Below are 20,992 nucleotides of genomic sequence, written 5' to 3' on the forward strand. Positions count from 1 at the left end.
GGGGGGGGGGGCTTGGGGGGCGGCGCTTTTTTTTGCTGCTTGGGGCAGCAAAAAAGTTAGAGCCGGCCCTGTCTGTGAGGAGCAGGTGACAGGAGGCCATCTCTGCCTATGGCCTCCGTCCCACTGAGAACAATAGGGGCTTGCAGCCATTGTGAATGAAGGCAGCTTGTGGGACTCCCTGACAATTATTCTTCAGCCTCTGCGGAAGGAGAAACGATCAGCTACGAAGAATAATGGCAATAAGTGACCACTGATCCTAAAACAAACGTCTTTATGTGCAGGCGATGCACAAGATTTCCGTGAGCTTCAACTAGACGGGAAGTTTGAAAAGTCTGTGTCATTCTATTATTACGAGCACTAAAGACAAATCAAATCCAACACTGGAGACTAATGTTCTTCAAGGACCAGGTTAACATTAATTTTAAGTAACTAAACAATTAGTTTCAATTAACAGATGAATTCTAAGCAATCCATTCTATAGCCAAAGAGTAAGTGCTGTCATTTTGAGGAGGATCAGGGGCATTTTTCATACAAAACAAAGAAATTTAATCCCTGCTCTGAGTGAAAAATTCAACTTAGTCACAACTGTGGAGTAGCAACTGGTGCCTAATAAAACATAACATAAAAGATACATCTGACTGCAAACAACACCACCTAGGTCTGATACAGCTCTTCTCACAGACAGGCTTACCAAGCAAGAGGACTGGGCACAGGGAGAGAGCCCAGGGTCAAATCCCTTACACCCAGCCTTGACAGTAAACACTGGAGCGTCGAGTGCTTTGTACAAACGCCACCCCTCGCACCAGAGCGGTTGCTTCCCTTTGTCACTTTCGTGCTGTGGGGTGTGTCCGGGGCCTGGCTGCGAGTGGTGTACAGAGCAGAGAACAACAAGGCCCAGGTCAGCAGAATTTGCAATTCTACATTCACGCTGCTTAGCACTGCTACAGTGCCTTACAGGTTCAACAGCACCGCACACACTTCAGCTCGCGAATCCTCAGCCCTCCCAAGTGGGGGCGGGGGGGGCGGGGGAGTCTCTTAGTCCCATTTTACACATAGGAAAACTCAACCAAAGAGGTTCAAGCGAGTGGGCGAAGGCAGCAAAGGGAGTCCGTTCCACAGCCGGACTCAGGACTCCGAAATTCCCAACTCCCACGTTCCGCCCGCTCCCCTGGACTGCCCTGCCCACCCTACACAGCCAGAGCCCACAGCACTCCCATCCGGCTGTTTGGCCGGAAGAAAGCTGCCGGCTCTGCCAGATGGTTCTGTCACCGACATGTTGCTGCTCCGCTTTGCTTCCAGTTAAAAAAAAAAAAAAAAAAAAAAAAACCCCAGCCACCCCTTATTAGTTTTCAAAATCCAGCTCAATCTCCGTAAATGACTCGATTTATCTTAGTGCCGGAGAACGCATCGGCCGTGTCTCCATGAATCTTCACACGTGTGGCGCCGCCCCAGAGACGGTGACCACCCGACCGCATTGCAAAGCTGAGGGCAGTGGCAGCTCCTCAAGAAATGGGATCGCCACAGCTCGCACTCCTTGGTAGCCTGCCTGAGCAAGGCCACAGCTAACCTCCACACACAGCCGGCATGACTCCCCAGGGACCGCTCTCTGCTTCCCAATGCATTCTGTGCAAGGGCCGAACATCTCCTGACATCAAAGGAGCATCCCCTGAAGCAGACCAGAAAACGTACCGGGCTAGACAAAATATCTGCTTGCCCACCATCACCATGACGACAATAAAGTAACTAAGGGTGCTTTTTACTTGCCTATACAAAACGATGCTCTTTTCCCAGCAAACGGGATTTTGTAAGGCTGCTCTCGAGGTCTCTGAGAGCAGTCAGTCACACAGGTGGGTTCCCTGGATCAATACTCCCCAGCCTCTTGCTAGGAGAGAGATGTCGACTCTTGCACATAAACCAACGTGAGGGTCTATTACTTGTTCACCCTGCGGGGAAAACAGGCACCTGGGGCTTTTCAAACCAATATTTAGTGAAGTTAAAAAAATGCACCTGTGACGGACCAACGTGTGTGCAAGTCGCCATGGGAGAATCTGCCCTTAAAGACATCTTACAACAATCCATTCACATCTACACGCTAGGAGGCGTATTACATTCGGCTGCAGGCTCTGTTTGGGCCAGGCAGCTCCCCTTGGCTTGGCTGTGTGGGTCTGACTGCTCAGGTGACAACTACCAGTCACAAGCCATCGCCAGGTTCAGGTGTTCGCATACAAGAGGGCCTTTGACTTTATAATGTAAAGCAGAGCTGGCCTATCGCTCAAACACAGCCAGCGTTCCTGGCTACAGCCCACACTGCTGCTGGAGACCAGCCTCAGCTTATTTTAGAGGCAGGATCTTGATTTTCCACAGCTATAAAAGGGGAACGGATAGGAGTAGAGAGACAGGGAGAAAGATATTAACAGCGGCCCCAAAGGGCCAGGGCAGCAGCCTACCCTCTGGCTCCGCAGCGTGACACCTGCAGATTTGAAGTCGGGAAACTTGATGCCAGCAGTCTCAGGAACAGCCTGAAAGAGATTGAGACAGGATGTGTCGACGGAGGAAATGCACGGGGTGACACAGAGGCTATCTGAAGGGGAAACACCATTTCCTGACACGCAGCCACCTGCTAGAGCCGAGGGAAAGGAAAATCCCAAGCAAACCCCATAGAAACCACTGAGGAAAATACTCAGCTCCAAGAAAATCTCTGGAAAACACAAGGCCACCTTTGTGCAATGCTTTCCACTGAGTCAGCCAGCCACTGCACGAGGGCGTGAACCCCAACCAACGCACCTCCGATGGGGGAAATGTGGCCACATTACCCCCGTCTAATTTAAGGCCCAACTCAGCAGCTGAAGGCACTCAGCACTCACAGGATCTGGCCTTTCCACTATGAGCCCTATGGGGCAGGAGCCAGGCAGTCTATGATTTGTACAGCTCCGAGCACCTTCATGTGGCTCTATATAATATGGACTGTTCTCCTTGATTGAGGCCTGCATTTTACCATGTATTCAGTCATTCATTCGCAGCTTCCCCTTTCCCTCCTCACACTCTGACCATGGCTTGCCGCTCTGTATTGCTTGGAAGGTGCTCACTGGCGAACAGGGCACCTGATTCAGCAGGCGAGGTTTGGTTGGGGGTGTTTTTTAAAGTGCAACCCTGCAGAATGCTGTGCGACTCATCAGAGCATTGGGTGAACAGCCTTCTTAAATGACAACTACACCAACCTGAAGATATCAGTGGGAATAAAATACCTGCAAGATCTTTTCATGTTTGGCTTTCACCCTTTCTGCCCAGGTAACAAGCTCCGGAGCTGTATTCTACTTCCCTTAAATTCCCCCTGGAGTTTCAGCTGGAGAAATCTCTCTCTCCCTTGAAAGTCACCAGGGTATTGAGTCACTTCCACAGACAGCAGCCACATTTCTATGCTAGAGGCAACTGCATTTCACTAGCAGGTGCATGATCCCCAGACATACAATCTGCTAGGCCCTCTGGAGTGAACAAGTGCGACACAACCCTAAGGGAACCACTAAGGGAGATACACCTGTAGAATATGATCTGGTGGGTTCTGTGCTCTCCCTGTCAACCGTCTCTCTCTCCTGCTCACTCGTATTTCCCCCAAAGGAAAAGCCATCTCAAAGTCCTGGCTGCTCCAACCACACAATCAGTCACGCTGCTGTCTAATGTCATTTCTCAGAGGCTCTCCGGTTTGCTCTTCCTATTGTTCCCGGATTGAGACTCAACTCCCCGGGTTTCCTGGTAACAGTCACCACCTGAGTCAGGACTCTGCCATGTGCTATACAATGCATCTCACCTCTTGCCCCTGCCTGGCCAGCCCAGCGCTGTGCCGCGTGGACAACGGGCAGACCAGGCAGTAACGGCACTCAGTTAGCCCTAAGCAGGGAGTATTTGACCCAGTAACTGGGTGACACAGGCCAAATAATCAGTCCCTAAAGGCCCCAGGCACTGTCGTTTCTAAATACAGGGGTGGCCAAAGCATGCCCCCACGGCCAAACAAACCCATCAAGTTGCACCAGCCATTTTAATGTTTGGTAGGTGCAGCCTACAGCTTGGATTCTGGTGGCAGCACAGTGGGTGGGAGACCTGTAGTCTCCAGAACAACGCGCCCTGCTCCATTTTACACAGCGTGGCCCTCAGCCAGGCCCCCGGGGGCAGTGGGGAGAAAACCAAGGCTCTTGCTCAGCCGAGTCAGCTCTGACTGTGCCGAGTGCATAAGCAATTAAAGGGGTTCTCCTGCCTCGCACGCCTGTACAAGCTGTAAACGCTTCAACCTCAATTGACTCTTTGGTAAATGATTTTCCTTTGTTGGAATGATGCTGATGCAGCTCTCGATTCAAATTCTTAGTTAAAATGCAATTTTTGTTAACGTCTCCCTGCTAGAGTTGGTAATTGACTCCTAATGGACTCTGTCATGGTTGAAATGACGCTCGTGTAACAACAGAAACTGCCTCCCTGCCTGCCCTGCCGCACGTACCTGGGGACGTACATGCAGCCAGACGCCAGCCCACAGCCGCCACTCAGGGGGGCGCAGACCAAACCTTTAAACACCTTTGATGCCATTTCCCATCACCACCCCTGTTCTGCTCGCACCACTTCTGGGTTCTCTCCCCTAGAAAGCAGGAGGCTCAGGCAGTGGGCGAGCTGTGCTCTGCCAGCCAAGGGAAGCTCACACCACTGTGCCCTGGCTTCATGGCCCAGAGACCCCCTTTTTGGAGCAAGAAGGTGCCTGGTGAATAGCTGGGCAAGCACCATGAAGCAACAACAGCCAGCAGTGCCCTTCTCCTCCCTCCACCCACCCTGCTTCAGCTAGAGGAGAACAGTCCTGGCTGCGGACAGCGGCACAACACGCCCGCTGCTCAAAATGCAGTGGAGCACCAATTCCCAGCGATCGGGTGGCTCGGCTAGCTGAGTTGGGTGCGATTTCATAGTTCAAATAACCCCTAGCATTCCACAAACATGAACTGATTCAGCATCAGGGCCTCTCCTGGGAGGAGAGTAAGTAGCATCACCCCCATCTTACCTGGGGAAACTGAGGCACAAAGGGGGGGGAGACAACTGCCCAAAGCCACAGAGCGGGTCAATGGCAGAGCTGAATTGAAACCCACAAATCTGGGCTCCCTAGTTTCTAGACCACATTGCTACGGAAAATATACCTGGCTTTGGGTCCAGACAGCAGCCTCCCCCCGCCCCAGCTGAAGCCCAGCACCTGGCACTGGCAGGACGGGACCGGTCCTGGGAGGAGAACTCAGGGAATAAATGTTACCCAGTGACAGCAAAGACAAGCAATGTTTACAGGCTTCTCTGTCTCTTTCTTCTGCGGCAGCTTCTTCTTGGGAGCCTTGCGTTCCGCTCGCCTCTGCTCGGTGGTGGTGTCGGCAGCGGTAATGAGTTTCTGCAGGTCTTGGGTTCTCTTCTCTCGCTCTTTCTTCCTGGCTTCAATCTTCCGCAGCTCCTGGATCAGATATTCCTCTTCCGCCACCTGCCGGCCAGAGGGAGGGAAGGCAGTTAGAGCAGCCGAGGCGGCAAAGCAAGGCAAGGGGGCCACCTACCGACAACAGCTCTGCTCCCACGCCAGTCCTGCACCGCCCAGTGGCCCCACACCTGGCCCTGCACACAGGTTTTAGCTTCTTTGCCTTACCCAGCCCAGCCACCCAATACTGCAATTCCAGGAGGCATTCAGGGCCCAGCGGGTGGCTGCTAGATCCCACCCTGGGCCCAAGTTACTCCCCTGACAAACCCGACCCCTTGGTTTTTCCTTGAAGAAGAGAATTCAGTGTGACTCGTTCTATAGGGCTCCTTGGCCAAACAGGGGGGACAAAAGTACTGTGGGGGCAGCACCTTGCATCACCCCAATGACTTCTGCTCCCCTGCACTGATGGGTGACAGATCCAACCCCCCATGGGCCAAGGGAGACTAGCAGGACTGGGATAAACCGAGGGGCAGGAAGTCGGGTGATTAACTGGAGGGGTTTGCTCTCTCTCACCAGCTCCCTGGGAACACGGAAGAGTCGTCCTGGGAGCACTGGGACCGTCTGCAGCTAGCTACCATTAATTAGCCAAAGAGGAAGATCGGAGCCTCATGTGCAACATTACAGTCCCCAGTGTACTCCAGCAGGACTGGCACTCCTACCGAAGAACCCGGGATTCGGCGCTCCGGCCTGCTGCCGTTACGGCTAGGTACTGCCTGCGCTCCCCAGAAGTCTGAGGCAGCTGGGGGGAAGCCCAGCAAACGCACACCCTGGAGAGAGTTGAGCGGCGGCCAGGGATCAGCCCTTAAACCCAGGGAAACAAGGCCCGGGCCATGACCTGTGCTAAAGGCTGGAACCCCGCGCTGGGCTTAGAGCAGCCATTGTCAATTGGTGAGCCCCAAAGAAGCTGTTGCTAGAGATCATAACCCTGCTTCTCTCCTTGCCCCCCAACCTTCTGCCAAATAACTGTGCCAAATCATGGTCTCACTGCGCTCGGCCGGTCTGGTGCAGCCACCTGTTACTCGCCAGACACACAAACTGTAAGCCCCGGAGGGCAGGGGCCACATCTTTGTGCCGTGTTTGTGCTGCGCCTAGCACAGCGGGACCCTGAGCCATGCCTGGGGCCCGTAGATGCTCAGTAATACAGATAAGTACTAATCCTACAGGGCTTCCTCTGTGGAAGGCCTTGTGGGCTGCACTGGGGAAGTAGGATTGACGGTGGAGACAGTCTGGGAAGGGGCGGCCCGGCTGCCTTCCCGCACTCCCGCTGAGCTACCTGCTCTGGAGTCCTGTTGTACAGCCTCTCCAGCTGCTCCTTCCTACGTCTCTCGTGGCCGGCGTCAAAGACGGGGATTTTCAGGTCGGTGCCCGGAGCAGCGCGGACGTTGGCCAGCTTGGCGCAGATGTGGTAGTACCGTTCCTTCAGGTCCTCCACTGACCTTTTCTGTGGCATACCCCGCAAAACGGACAACGTTACAAGAGGGCTGAAGGAAACCTGGCTCCCAGCCTTTGGGGGAAGGAGACCACGCCTCTGGAAGCAAGGCTAGGGAGAAGGCATGGCAGAGAGTGGAAAGGCCTGTCCCTCCTGACTGGCCCAGTTTCTGGAAGGGTCTGTGCAGGTTCCCGCCTGCTGCTGTAAGCACCCTTCACTACGTGCCTGCCACTGCTACTGTCTCAGGGTTACAGAAAAGGGCTGGAAGTGAAGAGACCTGGGTTTAGCCTTGACAGTCACTGACTCATGGTGTGACTGGGAGAGCACCTGTACCATGCCTCAGTTTCCCTATCTCTAACATGAGATGAGGATACTGTCCCTCCTTTATAACGTGCTTTCAGATCCTCCAGGCAGGTGCTACAGCCCTACGTCGCCAGTGTTATCCCTGTCGCGCTGCTGTTTCTCTCTCCTGCTGGCAGAGGCTGGCACATGCAGAAGGGACCCAAAGCTTCCTCCTGACAGCCCACAAGAGAAAGCTGATCTCAGACAATGGGGCCTGGTGTTTGAGCTCCCAGCCACAGGCCTGGATTTCACACAGAGCACGTGACAAATGCCCTGGGGCCCCGTGACAAAGCACTAGTGATTCACTCTCTGCGCTGCATTGTACCGAATGAGGTCTGAACAGAACGTGACACAGGGGTGCAAGATGCACCAGTTCCCCTGGGTTCCCCTGCCTGGCTGGAACCGGGGCAAGGAGAGCCCGGGCTGCCTCAGCTGCCCTTTGTGCTTTGTTATAAAGCTAATACTCTGTCCTGCTACCGCGCCCTTCAGCAGAGCATCTCCCAGGCTGTTACAAGCTTCAGAACCAGGCAGTGACTCCGTTTCCCCCAGAACGCTCCCCTACCTCACAGGTGTCCAGTATCAGGGGGTAGCCGTGTTAGTCTGTATCTACAAAAACAACAAGGAGTCTGGTGGCACCTTAAAGACTAACCGATTTATTTGGGCATAAGCTTTCGTGGGTCAAAACCTCACTTCTTCGGATACCTCACAGGGAAAGAGGGTGGGGTAGTAGTTAGTGGAGAGGACGAAGAGTCAGGACTCCTGGGCTCTAGTCTCAGCTCAGTGACTTGCTCCTTCTTCACAGGCCTGACAAAGACTCGCGCAAGGTCACGGCACAAGTCAGCAGCAAGCGCTGGAGAAGAACCCAGGATGCTGGTCGCTCACAGAACACTAGATGATCTTCCCACCCAGAGGTGAGACGCGAAGCCAGGAGTCCTGACCTCCAGGCCGCTGCACTCCCCACTAGCTTGGCCTGCCTCTCTTCCGGTGGCTGGTGAGTTGTTTTCCTGGCAGGGACAATTTCCTCAAGGGATTCTGACTTCCTAATAAAATGCAACAGGGAACTGACGCGAGTTGTGGCGGATTTAATTATAAACAAAACGAGCAGTAATACCCTGTGCTGGAAATTCAATATTCCTCCCTGCCAATAATTCATTCTTTTCCCCTAATTAAGTTGATACAAAGGGTAATTTGCTCCTCCCGGCTGCACGTTCCCGGCGCTCACCTTGAACTGCTGGTGGTCGTAGCGGTCATGGATCACCACGAAGCGCAGGTCGAACCTGCGGGAGAGGTCGAAGAGGTGATCCGTCTCCGCCTTGGTCCAGGCGTCATCATGTAGGTACAGCTGATACTCCTGCTCCGAGTACACAGGCACCTGCACCGTCTGCACAGGGAGAGAGAAGGGAGGTGTCTCACTCGTTGGGCTGCCCCCCACCAATAGCTGGGACCTCTCTCCAACTGCCCTACCGGCGGCAGAGACGGAGCAAACCAAAACCACTGGGCACAGACGGGCAAGGGGGTCATGAGTCTTTGCCCAACTGGTCCCCTTACCCACCCAACTGCACCCCCTGTGGACACTCACGTGCCCCATGCCCCGAGGCAGCCACTGCCACAATGGAGCTATGGGGCCAAGTGGAAGGGGTCACGTGGGATCCTCCGTCCCTGACCTGCCAGGGTTTATTTGGTAATTATCCCTGTGCATTTCCAATGTGCCCACTGCCACAGTATCCAAGCACCAAGAGGTCCAGAAGACCTGGCCAGGCCTCCCAGCATGGATTCACTTCCACCAGCCCCCAGCCAAGGGGAGGCGTACAACCAAGAGGGACCTCTCTGAGAGGCAGGGACTCGGAGTCAGGGTCTCAGACATTATGTTCTGGGGATCGTTCTCCTCTCAGGCCAATCGTGTTCCCCATTCCGGCTGCTCTCCGAGAGGGAACGACATGGCCCGGCAGTGGTCACCAGGCCCTAGCCTGGAAGCCCTGACTCAGGACAGGCTGAAAGCAAACAACCTCGTGTTCACAGCTACCCTCCTCCCTGTTCCACAAAGCCCTCCCAGCCCAGTCCGTTCTCCCCTCCAGCAGCGACACCTGGGCATTAACTGTAACCTAGCAAACAAGGAAGCCTCCTGCGCTGTCATATACCCCCCAGCAGACTGTGAGCCCCTCCTACAGCCAGCACCCGGCCCTGTATTCTCCCGGCACAAAGGTCCGAAGGTTGGCTGTGGTGCAGCTAAGGGCCACCAACCCAGCCGCCACCTGCTCTCTTCCCCACCACCACTGGCCCTTGCGCGCGGACAACGGGCCCTCACTCCTGAGTCCCCAAACGCCGTCAGGGCAGGGAGCACAAAGCCAACGCCGGGCTCAGCCCCCAGCCTGCTTTGACAGGATTGGACACTGGACGCCAGCACATCACTGGCATCACACGGATGCTCAGAGAGCAGCAGAAGAGCTGGCTGAAGTCACAACACATGGTAACGCAACGGGGTGAGAGCAGAGCCTGCATCCTGGGGAAAGGGCTGCTCCCTTAACCCCCACCCCCCTACACACCCACCCCCATCGAGTCCGGATGGCAACGTCTCGCCTTCACAAAAATACCCCCCAACACATTTTAATGGGCCCCCAGCGCCAGGCACCTGAGCAGCACACTCCCCCTGGAAACCCAGCTCCCCTGCCAAGCCCCAGGCCAAGCATACAGAGCATCTGCCCCAGCTCCAGACACCTCGGAGCAGCATCTCTGAGGGGCAGCCCCTTCTGTTCACAGGTGACGGGTCTGCCTGGGCACAGGGAGGCAGCCTGTCAGCGGGCCGTGCACTGGGCAAACCTCACGGCACTCAGGAAGCTTCTCTTAATCATGGAAATCAGGGCAAGAGCACTGCCTCAGACGGCTTATGGGACACCCAGGCAGTGGGATCATTACAGGGGCTGGGAACGGACCAGGCTGGGGAGCGGAGGAGAAGAGATTGGCTGGCTCACCGATTTCGGAATGGGCCCCAGAGCCTCTCATCTCTAGGGACAGCTACCCCACCCAGGGACTGCTACTCTCGGACGGCGAGGGGTCTCTGAAACAAGAGCTGCTGGCCCAGCAGAAATGGCTTGCGAGAACAGCGGGTGCTTTTGAATTGTGAGAAGCGGGGCGGAGGCGGGGCCATGCCCTGCCGGTGTTAGCTCAGTGCCGCGTCGCAGCAGGATGGCCAGCATGAGCAGATGGCTCTGAATTTCTCAGAGCCTCCCATTGCGCGAGCGCTTCACTGCACAGATACACTCACTGAGGCGCCAATCACCAAACCCTTTGCAGAGGTGGATGGCCAACGTGTAGGGCGCCAACATAGGAGATGTGGGTTCAAGTCCCTGCTCTTCCCGTGTGACCCTGGGCCAGTCACTCGGGCTGTCCGTGCCTCAGTGCCCCGTCTGCTGCCCTGTCTCCCAGCGGTGCTGAGAGGAGAAATACATTTAAGACTGTGGCCACCAACGGCCACCAACCCAGCCGCCACCTGCTCTCTTCCCCACCATCACTGGCCCTTGCGCGCGGACAATGGGCCCTCACTCCTGAGTCCCCAAACGCCGTCAGGGCAGGGAGCACAAAGCCAACGCCGGGCTCAGCGTTGGGAATATATTCCCAAATATTATGGGAATAGGGCCACAGAAGTACCCCAGGCCTGCAGAAAGGTGCTGGCAAGACAGAGCTGACAGCCCCTGGACCCTTCCTCACATTTCCCTGACCTCCTTTGTTTTTGGCTTTAGACCTGGGAGAGGCCCAGAGACCGCCCTGGTCTTGATGGCTGGTGGCCACCCTGGCACAGGTGTCCATGTGCTGATCTGATCTCTGTTAGCAGCCTCTGACACCAGTGACCATATGGGGACGCTGGTGCACTGCCCATGGCATGCCCCGCCAGACTTGTGCTCCAGTAGATCACGTGTGCCTCCCAGAGAGGTCCCAGAGGAGGATCCTTTCCCCAGGAGCTCTCTCCCGTGGCATCCTCCATGCCTTGTCACAAAGGGAGCGTCCAGAGGAGGCGCGGAGAAGGCCTGGGCTGCAGCGCAGAAACAGGCTGACAACGCTCCGTTCTCACATCTCTCAAAGGCCCAGACACTGCAGTGCCTGTCAAGTGCTGGGCTTGGAGGAGAGCTGGATGGCTGGCAGAGTGGACAGGACTGAAATGAGATGGGAACGGCCCCTCCAGACGCCAGACGTTGTATCTGCTCCTTCAATTCAGGGGGTTGTATCTGCCCTCAGAACAAGGAGCACAAGCTTGGAGCCCTGCTGGACTTTTGGCTTCTCCTGGAGTTCCAATCAGTAGCAGCTGCGAACGAGGCTTTCCCTCCTCACTGCATGGCAAGAAGATTGTGACATGGACGTTACTCAGGTCTTGGTCACTCTCAGACCCGGAAACCATTAGGGCTACTGCTCATCTGGAACACTCTCCACTTCTGGTCACCCGTCTCAACAGAGAGACAGCGAAAAGAGATGGGATTCAGAGGCGGGAGCAAGAATGATTAGATGAAAAGGCTAGGAATGATTAGCTCAGAGAGGAGACGAATGAGAACATAAGAATGGTCTGATCTAGTGTGCCCAATGGTCCATCTAGCCCAGTATCCTGTCTCTCTGACAGTGACCAGTACCAGGACTTCAGGGGGAGCACACAGAACAGAGCAGCTGGAGTGACCCACCCTTGTCTTCCACTCCCAGATTCTGGTAGTCAAAGGTTTAGGGTCCCCAGAGCATGGGGTTGCATCCCTGACCATCTTGGCTAATGCCCACTGATGGAACCTTCATGAATTTATCTAGTTCTTTTTGAATCCAGGTATACTTCTAACTATCACAACATCCCATAGCAATGAGTTCCACAGATTAACTATGTGTGATGTGAAATAGTACTTCCTCTTGTTTGTACTAAACCTGCTCCCTATTCATTTCATTGGGTATCCCCTGGTTTTTGTATTGCGAGAAAGGGTAAATAACACTTCTCTATCCACTTTTTCCACACCAGTCATGATTTTATAGATGACTATCACATCCCCCCTTAGCTGTCTTCTTTTCTAAATGAACAGCCCTAACTCCTTTAGTCTCTCCTCACATGGAAGCCGTTCCACACCCTTGATCATCTTTGTTGCCCTTCTCTGAACCTTTTCCAGTTCCACCATATCCTTTTTCAGATGGTGCGACCAGTACTAGACACAGTATTCAAGGTATTTATATCATGGTACTGTATTATGATTTGTTTGGTCTTGTTTTCTATCCCTTTCCTAATGTTCTGTTAGCCTTCTTGACCGCTGCTGTGCATTGAGGGGAAGTTTTCGGAGAACTATCCGCTGTGACTCCAAGACCGGCTCTGGGACCGGCTCTGTTCAACATCTTCATCAACGACTTAGATATTGGCATACAAAGTACGCTTATTAAGTTTGCAGAGGATACCAAACTGGGAGGGATTGCAACTGCTTTGGAGGACAGGGTCATAATTCAAAATGATCTGGACAAATTGGAGAAATGGTCTGAGGTAAACAGGATGAAGTTTAACAAAGACAAATGCAAAGTGCTCCACTTAGGAAGGAACAATCAGTTTCACACATACAGAATGAGAAGAGACTGTCTAGGAAGGAGTACGGCAGAAAGGGATCTAGGAGTTATAGTGGACCACACTATACAAGTCAACAGTGTGATGCTGTTGCAAAAAAAGCAAACGTGATTCTGGGATGCATTAACAGGTGTGTTGTGAGCAAGACATGAGAAGTCATTCTTCCGCTCTACTCTGCGCTGGTTAGGCCTCAACTGGAATATTGTGTCCAGTTCTGGGCACCGCATTTCAAGAAAGATGTGGAGAAATTGGAGAGGGTCCAGAGAAGAGCAACAAGAATTATTAAAGGTCTTGAGAACATGACCTATGAAGAAAGGCTGAAAGAATTGGGTTTGTTTAGTTCGGAAAAGCGAAGACTGAGGGGGGACATGATAGCAGTTTTCAGGTATCTAAAAGGGTGTCATAAGGAGGAGGGAGAAAACTTGTTCATCTTAGCCTCTAAGGATAGAACAAGAAGCAATGGGCTTAAACTGCAGCAAGGGAGGTTTAGGTTGGACATTAGGAAAAAGTTCCTAACTGTCAGGGTGGTTAAACACTGGAATAAATTGCCTAAGGAGGTTGTGGATTCTCCATCTCTGGAGATATTTAAGAGTAGGTTAGATAAATGTCCATCAGTGGTGGTCGAGACAGTATTTGGTCCTGCCATGAGGGCAGGGGACTGGACTAGATGACCTCTCGAGGTCCCTTCCAGCCCTAGAATCTATGAATCTCTTTCTTGAGAGGTAACAGCTAATTTAGAACCATCATTTTATATGTATAGTTGGGACTACGTTTTCCAATGTGCATCACTTTGCACTTATCAGTGTTGAATTTTATCTGCCGTTTTGTTGCCCTGACCTCCAGTTTTATGAGCTCTTGAATAATTTTGTATCATCTGCAAATTTCACCCCTTCACTGTTCACTCCCTGAACGCCCTCTCACAATGCAAGAATGAGGAGACGCTCAATTAAAGGGAAAGGCAGAACATTTCAAATGGAAAAAAGGAAAAGCTTGTTTGCCAAACAAATGAACCAACCTGTGAAATTCACCTCCACCAGATCTCATGGATAAGAGCCTAGCAGGATTCGAAGACCCATTAAACCCATATATGGGTACTGAGAGCAGCCAGTCGGGTTAGCTCAGATAAAAGGGAGGGAGGGAAACCCTTGTGTTTCATGGCATAAGCTGACCACTAAACGACAGGAAGCAGGACAAAACTTCCCTTTGGGGCAGGGACTGTCACTTACTACGCGTTTTGCCCAGCACTCAGCACAATTGGGCCCTTAATGGGTTGGCCTCTCGGTGCCGCTGCAGTATAAATGATAAATAATTAAAAGAACAGTAGCAGGCTATTCTACAAATCTCCCACTGCAGGGTTTTTTTAATTCTGAAGTGTCTGGCACTGGCCACTGTTGGAGACAGGACACTGGGCCGGATGGACCCTGGGTTTGATCCCGTCTGGCACTTCCCAGGGAATGCAGCTGCCTGGCTCCTTCGTGGGGGGTTTTGCATGGAGCTCAGCAGGCTGACACGAAATCGAGCGGAGGGGGAGCACTGAGATTGGAGAGGGGTCTGGAAGCAAGTGGGGATGGAGAACCTGGTGGGAGGGAGGGAGAGAGATCAAACGAGGGCCTAAGCAGGGGGAACTGTGATTGAAAAGACTTTAAGGGGAAAAGAGACGGGCAAAAGGGGTCAAGCTTGGGGAGGAAATGGGCAAAGGAGTCTGCACCCACTAGAGCACACTCCACTCCAGAGCCTGGAATGGAACCCAAGATCCCTGAGTCTCACCATTCCTCTGCCCCCAGCAATATCTGTGTAACCCAGTGGCAGAGTGTTTTATCCCCCTCTAATGCTGGTCCATGTAGCAGTAGTAGGTTGCCATCCTCGATCAGTTACTCTCTTAGCTCTAGTGGCAGAGGTGTGTGTGGAGGGTCTAAAGGTTCCAACCCTGCTGATGACCTGTGTGGGTGTCAATATGATGCCAGGTCATGACATTTGTTCCTTCAGTTTGATTTTAAAATCTAGGAAGTTACACACACAAAAACGAATATTATGAAGGCTGCAAAGCCCAGCCCTCCAAAGTTAGGAAACACCAGAGTTCAGGTTACCTCTTGTGTATATGCAGGATATAGTCTTTAATTACATGGTCACATATTATTTTTCTACAGGACCCTGCCTCGTTTGGCACAGGCTGGCCCTGCCCTGGGGACGAATCAGGGCTGTGCAGTGAAGGAGGCTGTTGTCTGTAGGACCCGGCCTCGTTTGCTGGCGGAAGAGAAAGGATGGTCTCATGGTTAAAGGAGCTGAATGCTGCCCTGGGGAACCAGATTCTATCCCTGCCCCTGACACAGAGTTCCTGTGTGATGTCGGGCAAGTCACTTAACCCAAACTTTTCACAGGGCTCCCTGTGTGCTCCTCATTTCTGGTGCCTGACTTGAGACTCTGGGGTCTGATTTGCAGAGGGGCTGAGCACGCAGCTGCAGCTGGTCAGTGAGAGCTATGTTTGGAACATATCAAGTGTTGTATAATGTTAAATACTCTGAAAAATCAGGTCTGAGCTGCCTCACGTTGGGCACCCAGAATTAGTAAACACTTTTGGATTTCAACCGCTCTGTGCCTCAGTTTCCCAACTGTAAAATGGGGAAAACAACACCCCATCACCTCAGAAGGTGTTGTGAAAATAAACTCATTCACGTCTGTGAAATACTGAGATACTCTAGTAATGCATCATAGCAAAGCCCAGGAGGAACTTAGTCATTCTGTCTTCAGAGCAGGGTTGGAATAGTGTGCTGTAAAGCCTGGGGCAACACACTGGACAGCTGCTCAGGAAGTGAGCCTCATCCACCCTGAGGAGCGAGCGCTGAATGAGGGCGGGGTCCTATGGAAAAAAATAGTATGTGATCGTGTCACTAATGACTATCATAAGCACATGAGCAAGGGGGCAGAATTAAGGTTGCCTAGGCAACCTTAATACTGGTATTTCCTAGCTCATCAGTGCTTAACTTTGCACCGTAATAATGTTCTTTTAACACTTTTCTTGTGGGTTTTAGTGTAATCTATGTACTCACTGAAACACAGCCATGCCTGACACAGAAGACAGCAGCTATTTATAACAAAGCACAGCAGCATTTCAAACTGGAGAGTTTGTGACTAACACCAGCTACGCACTCTAGGACAGGAAGCAACGTATACTGTACTTAGTGCTCCGCGTTTTCAGTTGTTACCGACTTTCACCCATAAATTCATCAGTTGTTTTTAATTAATGGCGTTCAATCTTTACTGATTTACACCCATTTATCAATTCACTCCATTTTGGGGGATTTTTGATTTAGTCCGAAGTGGAGCACAGGATCTGGTCCAAGAGGTGAATATAGCTGGACCGCTTGGTAATAGTGACCATAATGTAATTAAATGTAACATCCCTGTGGCAGGGAAAACACCACAGTGGCCCAACACAGTACCATTTAATTTCAGAAACAGGGACCACACAAAAATGCGGAGGTTAGTTAAACAAAAACTAAATGGTACAGAGCCAAAAATGAAATCCCTGCAAACTGCATGGAAACTTTTTAAAGACACCATAATAGAGGCTCAACTTAAATGTATCACCCAAATTAAAAAACATAGTAAGAGAACCAAAAAAGTGCCCCCGTGGCTAACCAACAAAGTAAAAGAAACAGTGAGAGACAAAAAGGCATCCTTTAAAAAGTGAAAGTTAAATCCTAGTGAGGAAAATAGAAAGGAGCATAAACTCTGGCAAATTAAGTGTAAAAATATATTTAGGAAGGCCAAAGAAGAATTTGAAGAACAGCTAGCCAAAGACTCAAAAAGTAATGGCAAAAAAATTGTAAGTGCATCAGAAGCAGGAAGCCTGCTCAACAACCAGTGGGGCCACTGGACTATTGAGATGCTAAAGCAGCACTCAAGGACGATAAAGCCATTGCGGAGAAACAAAATGAATTCTTTGCATCGGTCTTCACGGCTGAGGATGTGAGGGAGATTCCCAAACCTGAGCCATTCTTTTTAGATGACAAATCTGAGGAACTGTCGCAGATTGAGGTGTCAATAGAGGAGGTTTCAGAACAAATTGATAAACTAAACAGTAATAAGTCACCAGGACCAGATGGTATCACCCAAGAGTTCTGAAGAAACTCAAATGTGAAATTGTAGAACTACTAACTGTAGTCTGTAACCTATCATCTAAATCAGCTTCTGTAGCAAATGACTGGAGAATAGCTAATGTGATGCCAATTTTTTAAAAAGGCTTCAGAGGTGATCCCAGCAATTACAGGCTGGTAAGTCTGACATCAGTACCGGGCAAACTGGTTGAAACTATAGTAGAATTGTCAGACACAGAGATGAACATAATTTGTTGGGGAAGAGTCAACATGGTTTTTATAAAGGGAAATCATGCCTCACCAATCTACTCGACTTCTTTGAGGGGGTCAACAAGCATGTGGACAAGGGGGATCCAGTGGATATAGTGTACTTAGACTTTCAAAAAGCCTTTGACAAGGCCCCGCACGAAAGGCTCTTAAGCAAAGTAAGCTGTCATGGGATAAGAGGGAAGGTCCTCTCCTGGATCAGTAACTGTTTAAAAGATAGGAAAGACAGGGTAGGAATAAATGGTAAGTTTTCAGAATGGAGAGAGGTAAATAGTGGTGTCTCCCAGGGGTCTGTACTGGGCCCAGTCCTGTTCAACATATTCCTAAATGATCTGGGAAAAGGGGTAAACAGTGAGGTGGCAAAATTTGCAAATGATACAAAACTACTCAAGATAGTTAAGTCCCAGGCAGACTGCGAAGAGCTACAAAAGGATCTCACAAAACTGGGTGCCTGGGCAACAAAATGGCAGATGAAATTCAATGCTGATAAATGCAAAGTAATGCACATTGGAAAATATAATCCTAACTATACATATACAATGATGGGGTCTAAAGTAGCTGTTACCACTCAAGAAAGGAATCTTGGAGTCATTGTGAATAGTTCTCTGAAAACATCCACTCAATATGCAGCGGCAGTCAAAAAAGCGAACAGAATGGTGGGAATCATTAAGAAAGGGATAGATAATAAGACAGAAAATATTATATTCCCTCTATATAAATCCATGGTAGGCCCACATCTTGAATACTGCGTGCAGATGTGGTTGCCCCATCTCAAAAAAGATATACTGGAATTGGAAAAGGTTCAGAAAAGGGCAACAAAAATGATTAGGGGTGTGGAACGGCTGCCGTAGGAGGAGAGATTAATAAGACTGGGACTTTTCAGCCTGGAAAAGAGACGACTAAGGGGGGATATGACAGAGATCTATAAAATCATGACTGATGTGGAGAAAGTGAATAAGGAAGTGTTATTTACTCCTTCTCATAACACAAGAACTAGGGGTCACCAAATGAAATTAATAGGCAGCAGGTTTAAAACAAACAAAAGGAAGTAGTTTTTCATACAACGTACAGTCAACCTGTGGAACTCTTTGCCAGAGGATCTTGTGAAGGCCAAGACTACAACAATGTTCAAAAAAGAACTAGATAAATTCATGGAGGATAGGTCCATCAGTGGCTGTTACCCAGGATGGGCAGGGATGGTGTCCCTAGCCTCTGTTTGCCAGAAGCTGGGAATGGGCGACAGGGGATGGATCACTTGATGATTCCCTGCTCTGTTCATTCCCCCTGGGGCACCTGGCAGTGGCCACTGTTGGAAGACAGGAGACTGCACTAGATGGACCTTTGATCTGACCCAATATGGCCATTCTTATAGGTACATATTTTTGTTAAACACGAACACTTTACGTGATTGTTGTGTGCTGCAGCTCTGAGAATGAAGCAGTTCCGGAGTGGAAAACACAAAACACACACACGATGGAGGTCAGAAAAATGAAGCAATGTTAATATAGCATTATGACTGGCTCACAAGAAGATGCTGCCTGCCTGTCTGTTTAGTGCGGTGCTGAATTTAAACAATCAATCCTCCACAGGTAAAGATAAGGTAAAAAGGTAAACATGGGGCAAAAAACGCAAATCTATGCCCGAATACCAATAAGAAAATCAGTAGTTAGAAATCAACAGAGGGTCCTGTGGCACCTTTAAGTCTAACAGAAGTATTGGAGCATAAGCTTTCATGGGTGAATACCCACTTCATCAGACGCAAGTAGTTAGAAATGTTCAAGGAAAGTAAAGACAGGCGCGAAGAAGATGCATTGCGCTGCACATACTGTAGTACTGAAGTCAGTGCTCGCGCTGACAGAATAAAGGAGCATGTCAAAAGCAAGCAACACAAGAAGCTTAAAGAAGAAAGCGAGCTTCGGGACAAACAGTCAATATCAGGAGCTTTCACCAGGGCTTTAATGAAAGGGAGGACACAGCACGAGTGTGTCAATGAATCTGTACGTGCTGTTTCGCCCAATGACCGCTGTTAATTGCAGAGGAGCCTATTGGTGACTTTATACGACAATCCTGTCCAACTGCAAAACCCCTTCCTAACACAGACAACCTCACTTGTAAGTATCTGAAGGAAAATGACGACACTTTGGTACCTAAACCGATGGAACGACTTGATGGAAATGTGGTGCCTAATCTGATTTTTGACAAGTCTCCTGATGCTTGGACCGTCCGATTCGTGGCCTTTTGTTTTCAGGTTTTGATCTCAAGGCGAATAAACCCACATTGTTTTGTGTCCACATGACATTCATCCCCTCTGCTGACCGCGTTTAGTCGACACAGCAATAACTGGCATGTTTGAGATGTACCAACTAACTTGGGAGAACGTGGTCACAACGAACACAGATTCTGCTTCCTGCATAGCTAAGTTGGCACAGAGATTAAACTCAATCAGAAACCGGAGCTGCTACGTATTACCGGTCTTCTCCTCTGATGAACATTGCGCTGTCAGCAGCTACTGCTCCAGAGGACATGAAAGACGTGAAATCTGGCGTCGTGGATTTGGGGCTGTTTTCAAACAGGCGAACAAGCTGAAGGCTTTGTTTTACACAGTGCGAGACGAGTGCAGAGCCGACTGCTGTTTACCTGCCCTGCTGTGCCACATGGGTACTTCGCTGCCTGCCATGTAAATCATGCGTGGCCTGTGCCACTGCATCTCCTAGATCATCCTGAGTTTGTTGGTTCTAAAGCAAAAACTCTGAAGAGACTGGCAAATAACCATTATGACTGTGAGATTCTGTGCACCAAGGTAATGGTCATTGTTGAAAACTTGGAATCAGCATGTGACACACAGAAAACACTGAGTTTTCTCTGACTACTGCCAACACGTTTGCCAATACAGACGTTTACCGGATCCTGACAACCAAAGTCTCAATTGAATTAAGCACAAAAGCTGCAGGAGAAAAAGACAGCGAGAAAACCCAGCTGTTCCTAGAAATTCTTCTGACCCCGGAACATGAGAAAACAAAAAAGTATTCAAAACCTTCGACACAACACCCTGTGAGAAATGGGAGATGACCGCAGCCCGTAATCTGAACCTCAAAGTGTTTGGTGCCAAAGATTCTTTTTGGAATGTCATCCAGGTGTTGCACCCCTTCCTCAAGGTGAATTTTGCAGCAGACTACGATTGTTATGCCAGAGCATTTCAACCATTTACCACTAAAGATGAAATTTTAAATCTGAAAAGGGAATGTACTACTCACATGAACTTGCCTACCCCTGACAATGCGAAACTGGATGTGCTGGCTTTGTGGAACAGTCATCCAGACACATTTCCCAACTTCACCAAAGTGGCACAGCAAGCTTGGAGTGTACCCCCTGGACCTACCGACACTCAGCGCTTATTTTTAAAGTTGGACTACCTCCAAGACAGCAAGAGGTTCAACATGAGTGAGCAGACTTTTGAAGAACATTACACGAGCAAACGCAAACCAGGATTTCTGGAAAAGCTACTAGCTCTGAGAGACAAAATATACCTTTGTACATTAAAAAAAAAAAAAACTTAAAATAAAACAAGAAAATGTGGATATTAAAAAATTTTTTTTTTTTTTTTTCCCCCCCCCCCCCCCCCCCGATTTTTTTATTTTTAACCCAATTTCATCCCAGTTTTAACGTTTGGAAAATAAACACTGAAAAGTTCCCAGATTTTTTTTAATTTTTTTTTTTTTTACAAATAAAAACTGAAAACACGGAACACTAACTGTACCGCACCCAACCAAAACCCCAGTGGAAATTTCAGGTAGGTGGAACGTAAT

At 50.2% G+C, this 20,992-nt stretch overlaps 1 protein-coding gene across 2 annotated transcripts in view; it reads right to left on the reverse strand.

The window, feature by feature from the left end:
• The window catches only part of DMAP1 (DNA methyltransferase 1 associated protein 1), a 49,043-nt gene that overhangs the window by 21,623 nt on the left and 6,428 nt on the right, over window positions 1–20,992 (reverse strand). For both annotated transcript variants that reach the window (XM_026651948.2, XM_024207487.3), the window contains exons 5-8: window positions 8,476–8,634; window positions 6,756–6,923; window positions 5,306–5,491; window positions 2,448–2,519 (exon numbers count right to left, since the gene is read on the reverse strand). In XM_026651948.2, coding sequence (XP_026507733.1) covers window positions 2,448–2,519; window positions 5,306–5,491; window positions 6,756–6,923; window positions 8,476–8,634 — 585 coding nt within the window. The remainder of the gene's footprint in view (window positions 1–2,447; window positions 2,520–5,305; window positions 5,492–6,755; window positions 6,924–8,475; window positions 8,635–20,992) is intronic.

This window comes from Terrapene carolina, unplaced genomic scaffold, assembly GCF_002925995.2.
Source record: "Terrapene carolina triunguis isolate 2854851 unplaced genomic scaffold, T_m_triunguis-2.0 Scaffold110, whole genome shotgun sequence".
Classification (NCBI taxonomy): domain Eukaryota; kingdom Metazoa; phylum Chordata; order Testudines; family Emydidae; genus Terrapene; species Terrapene triunguis.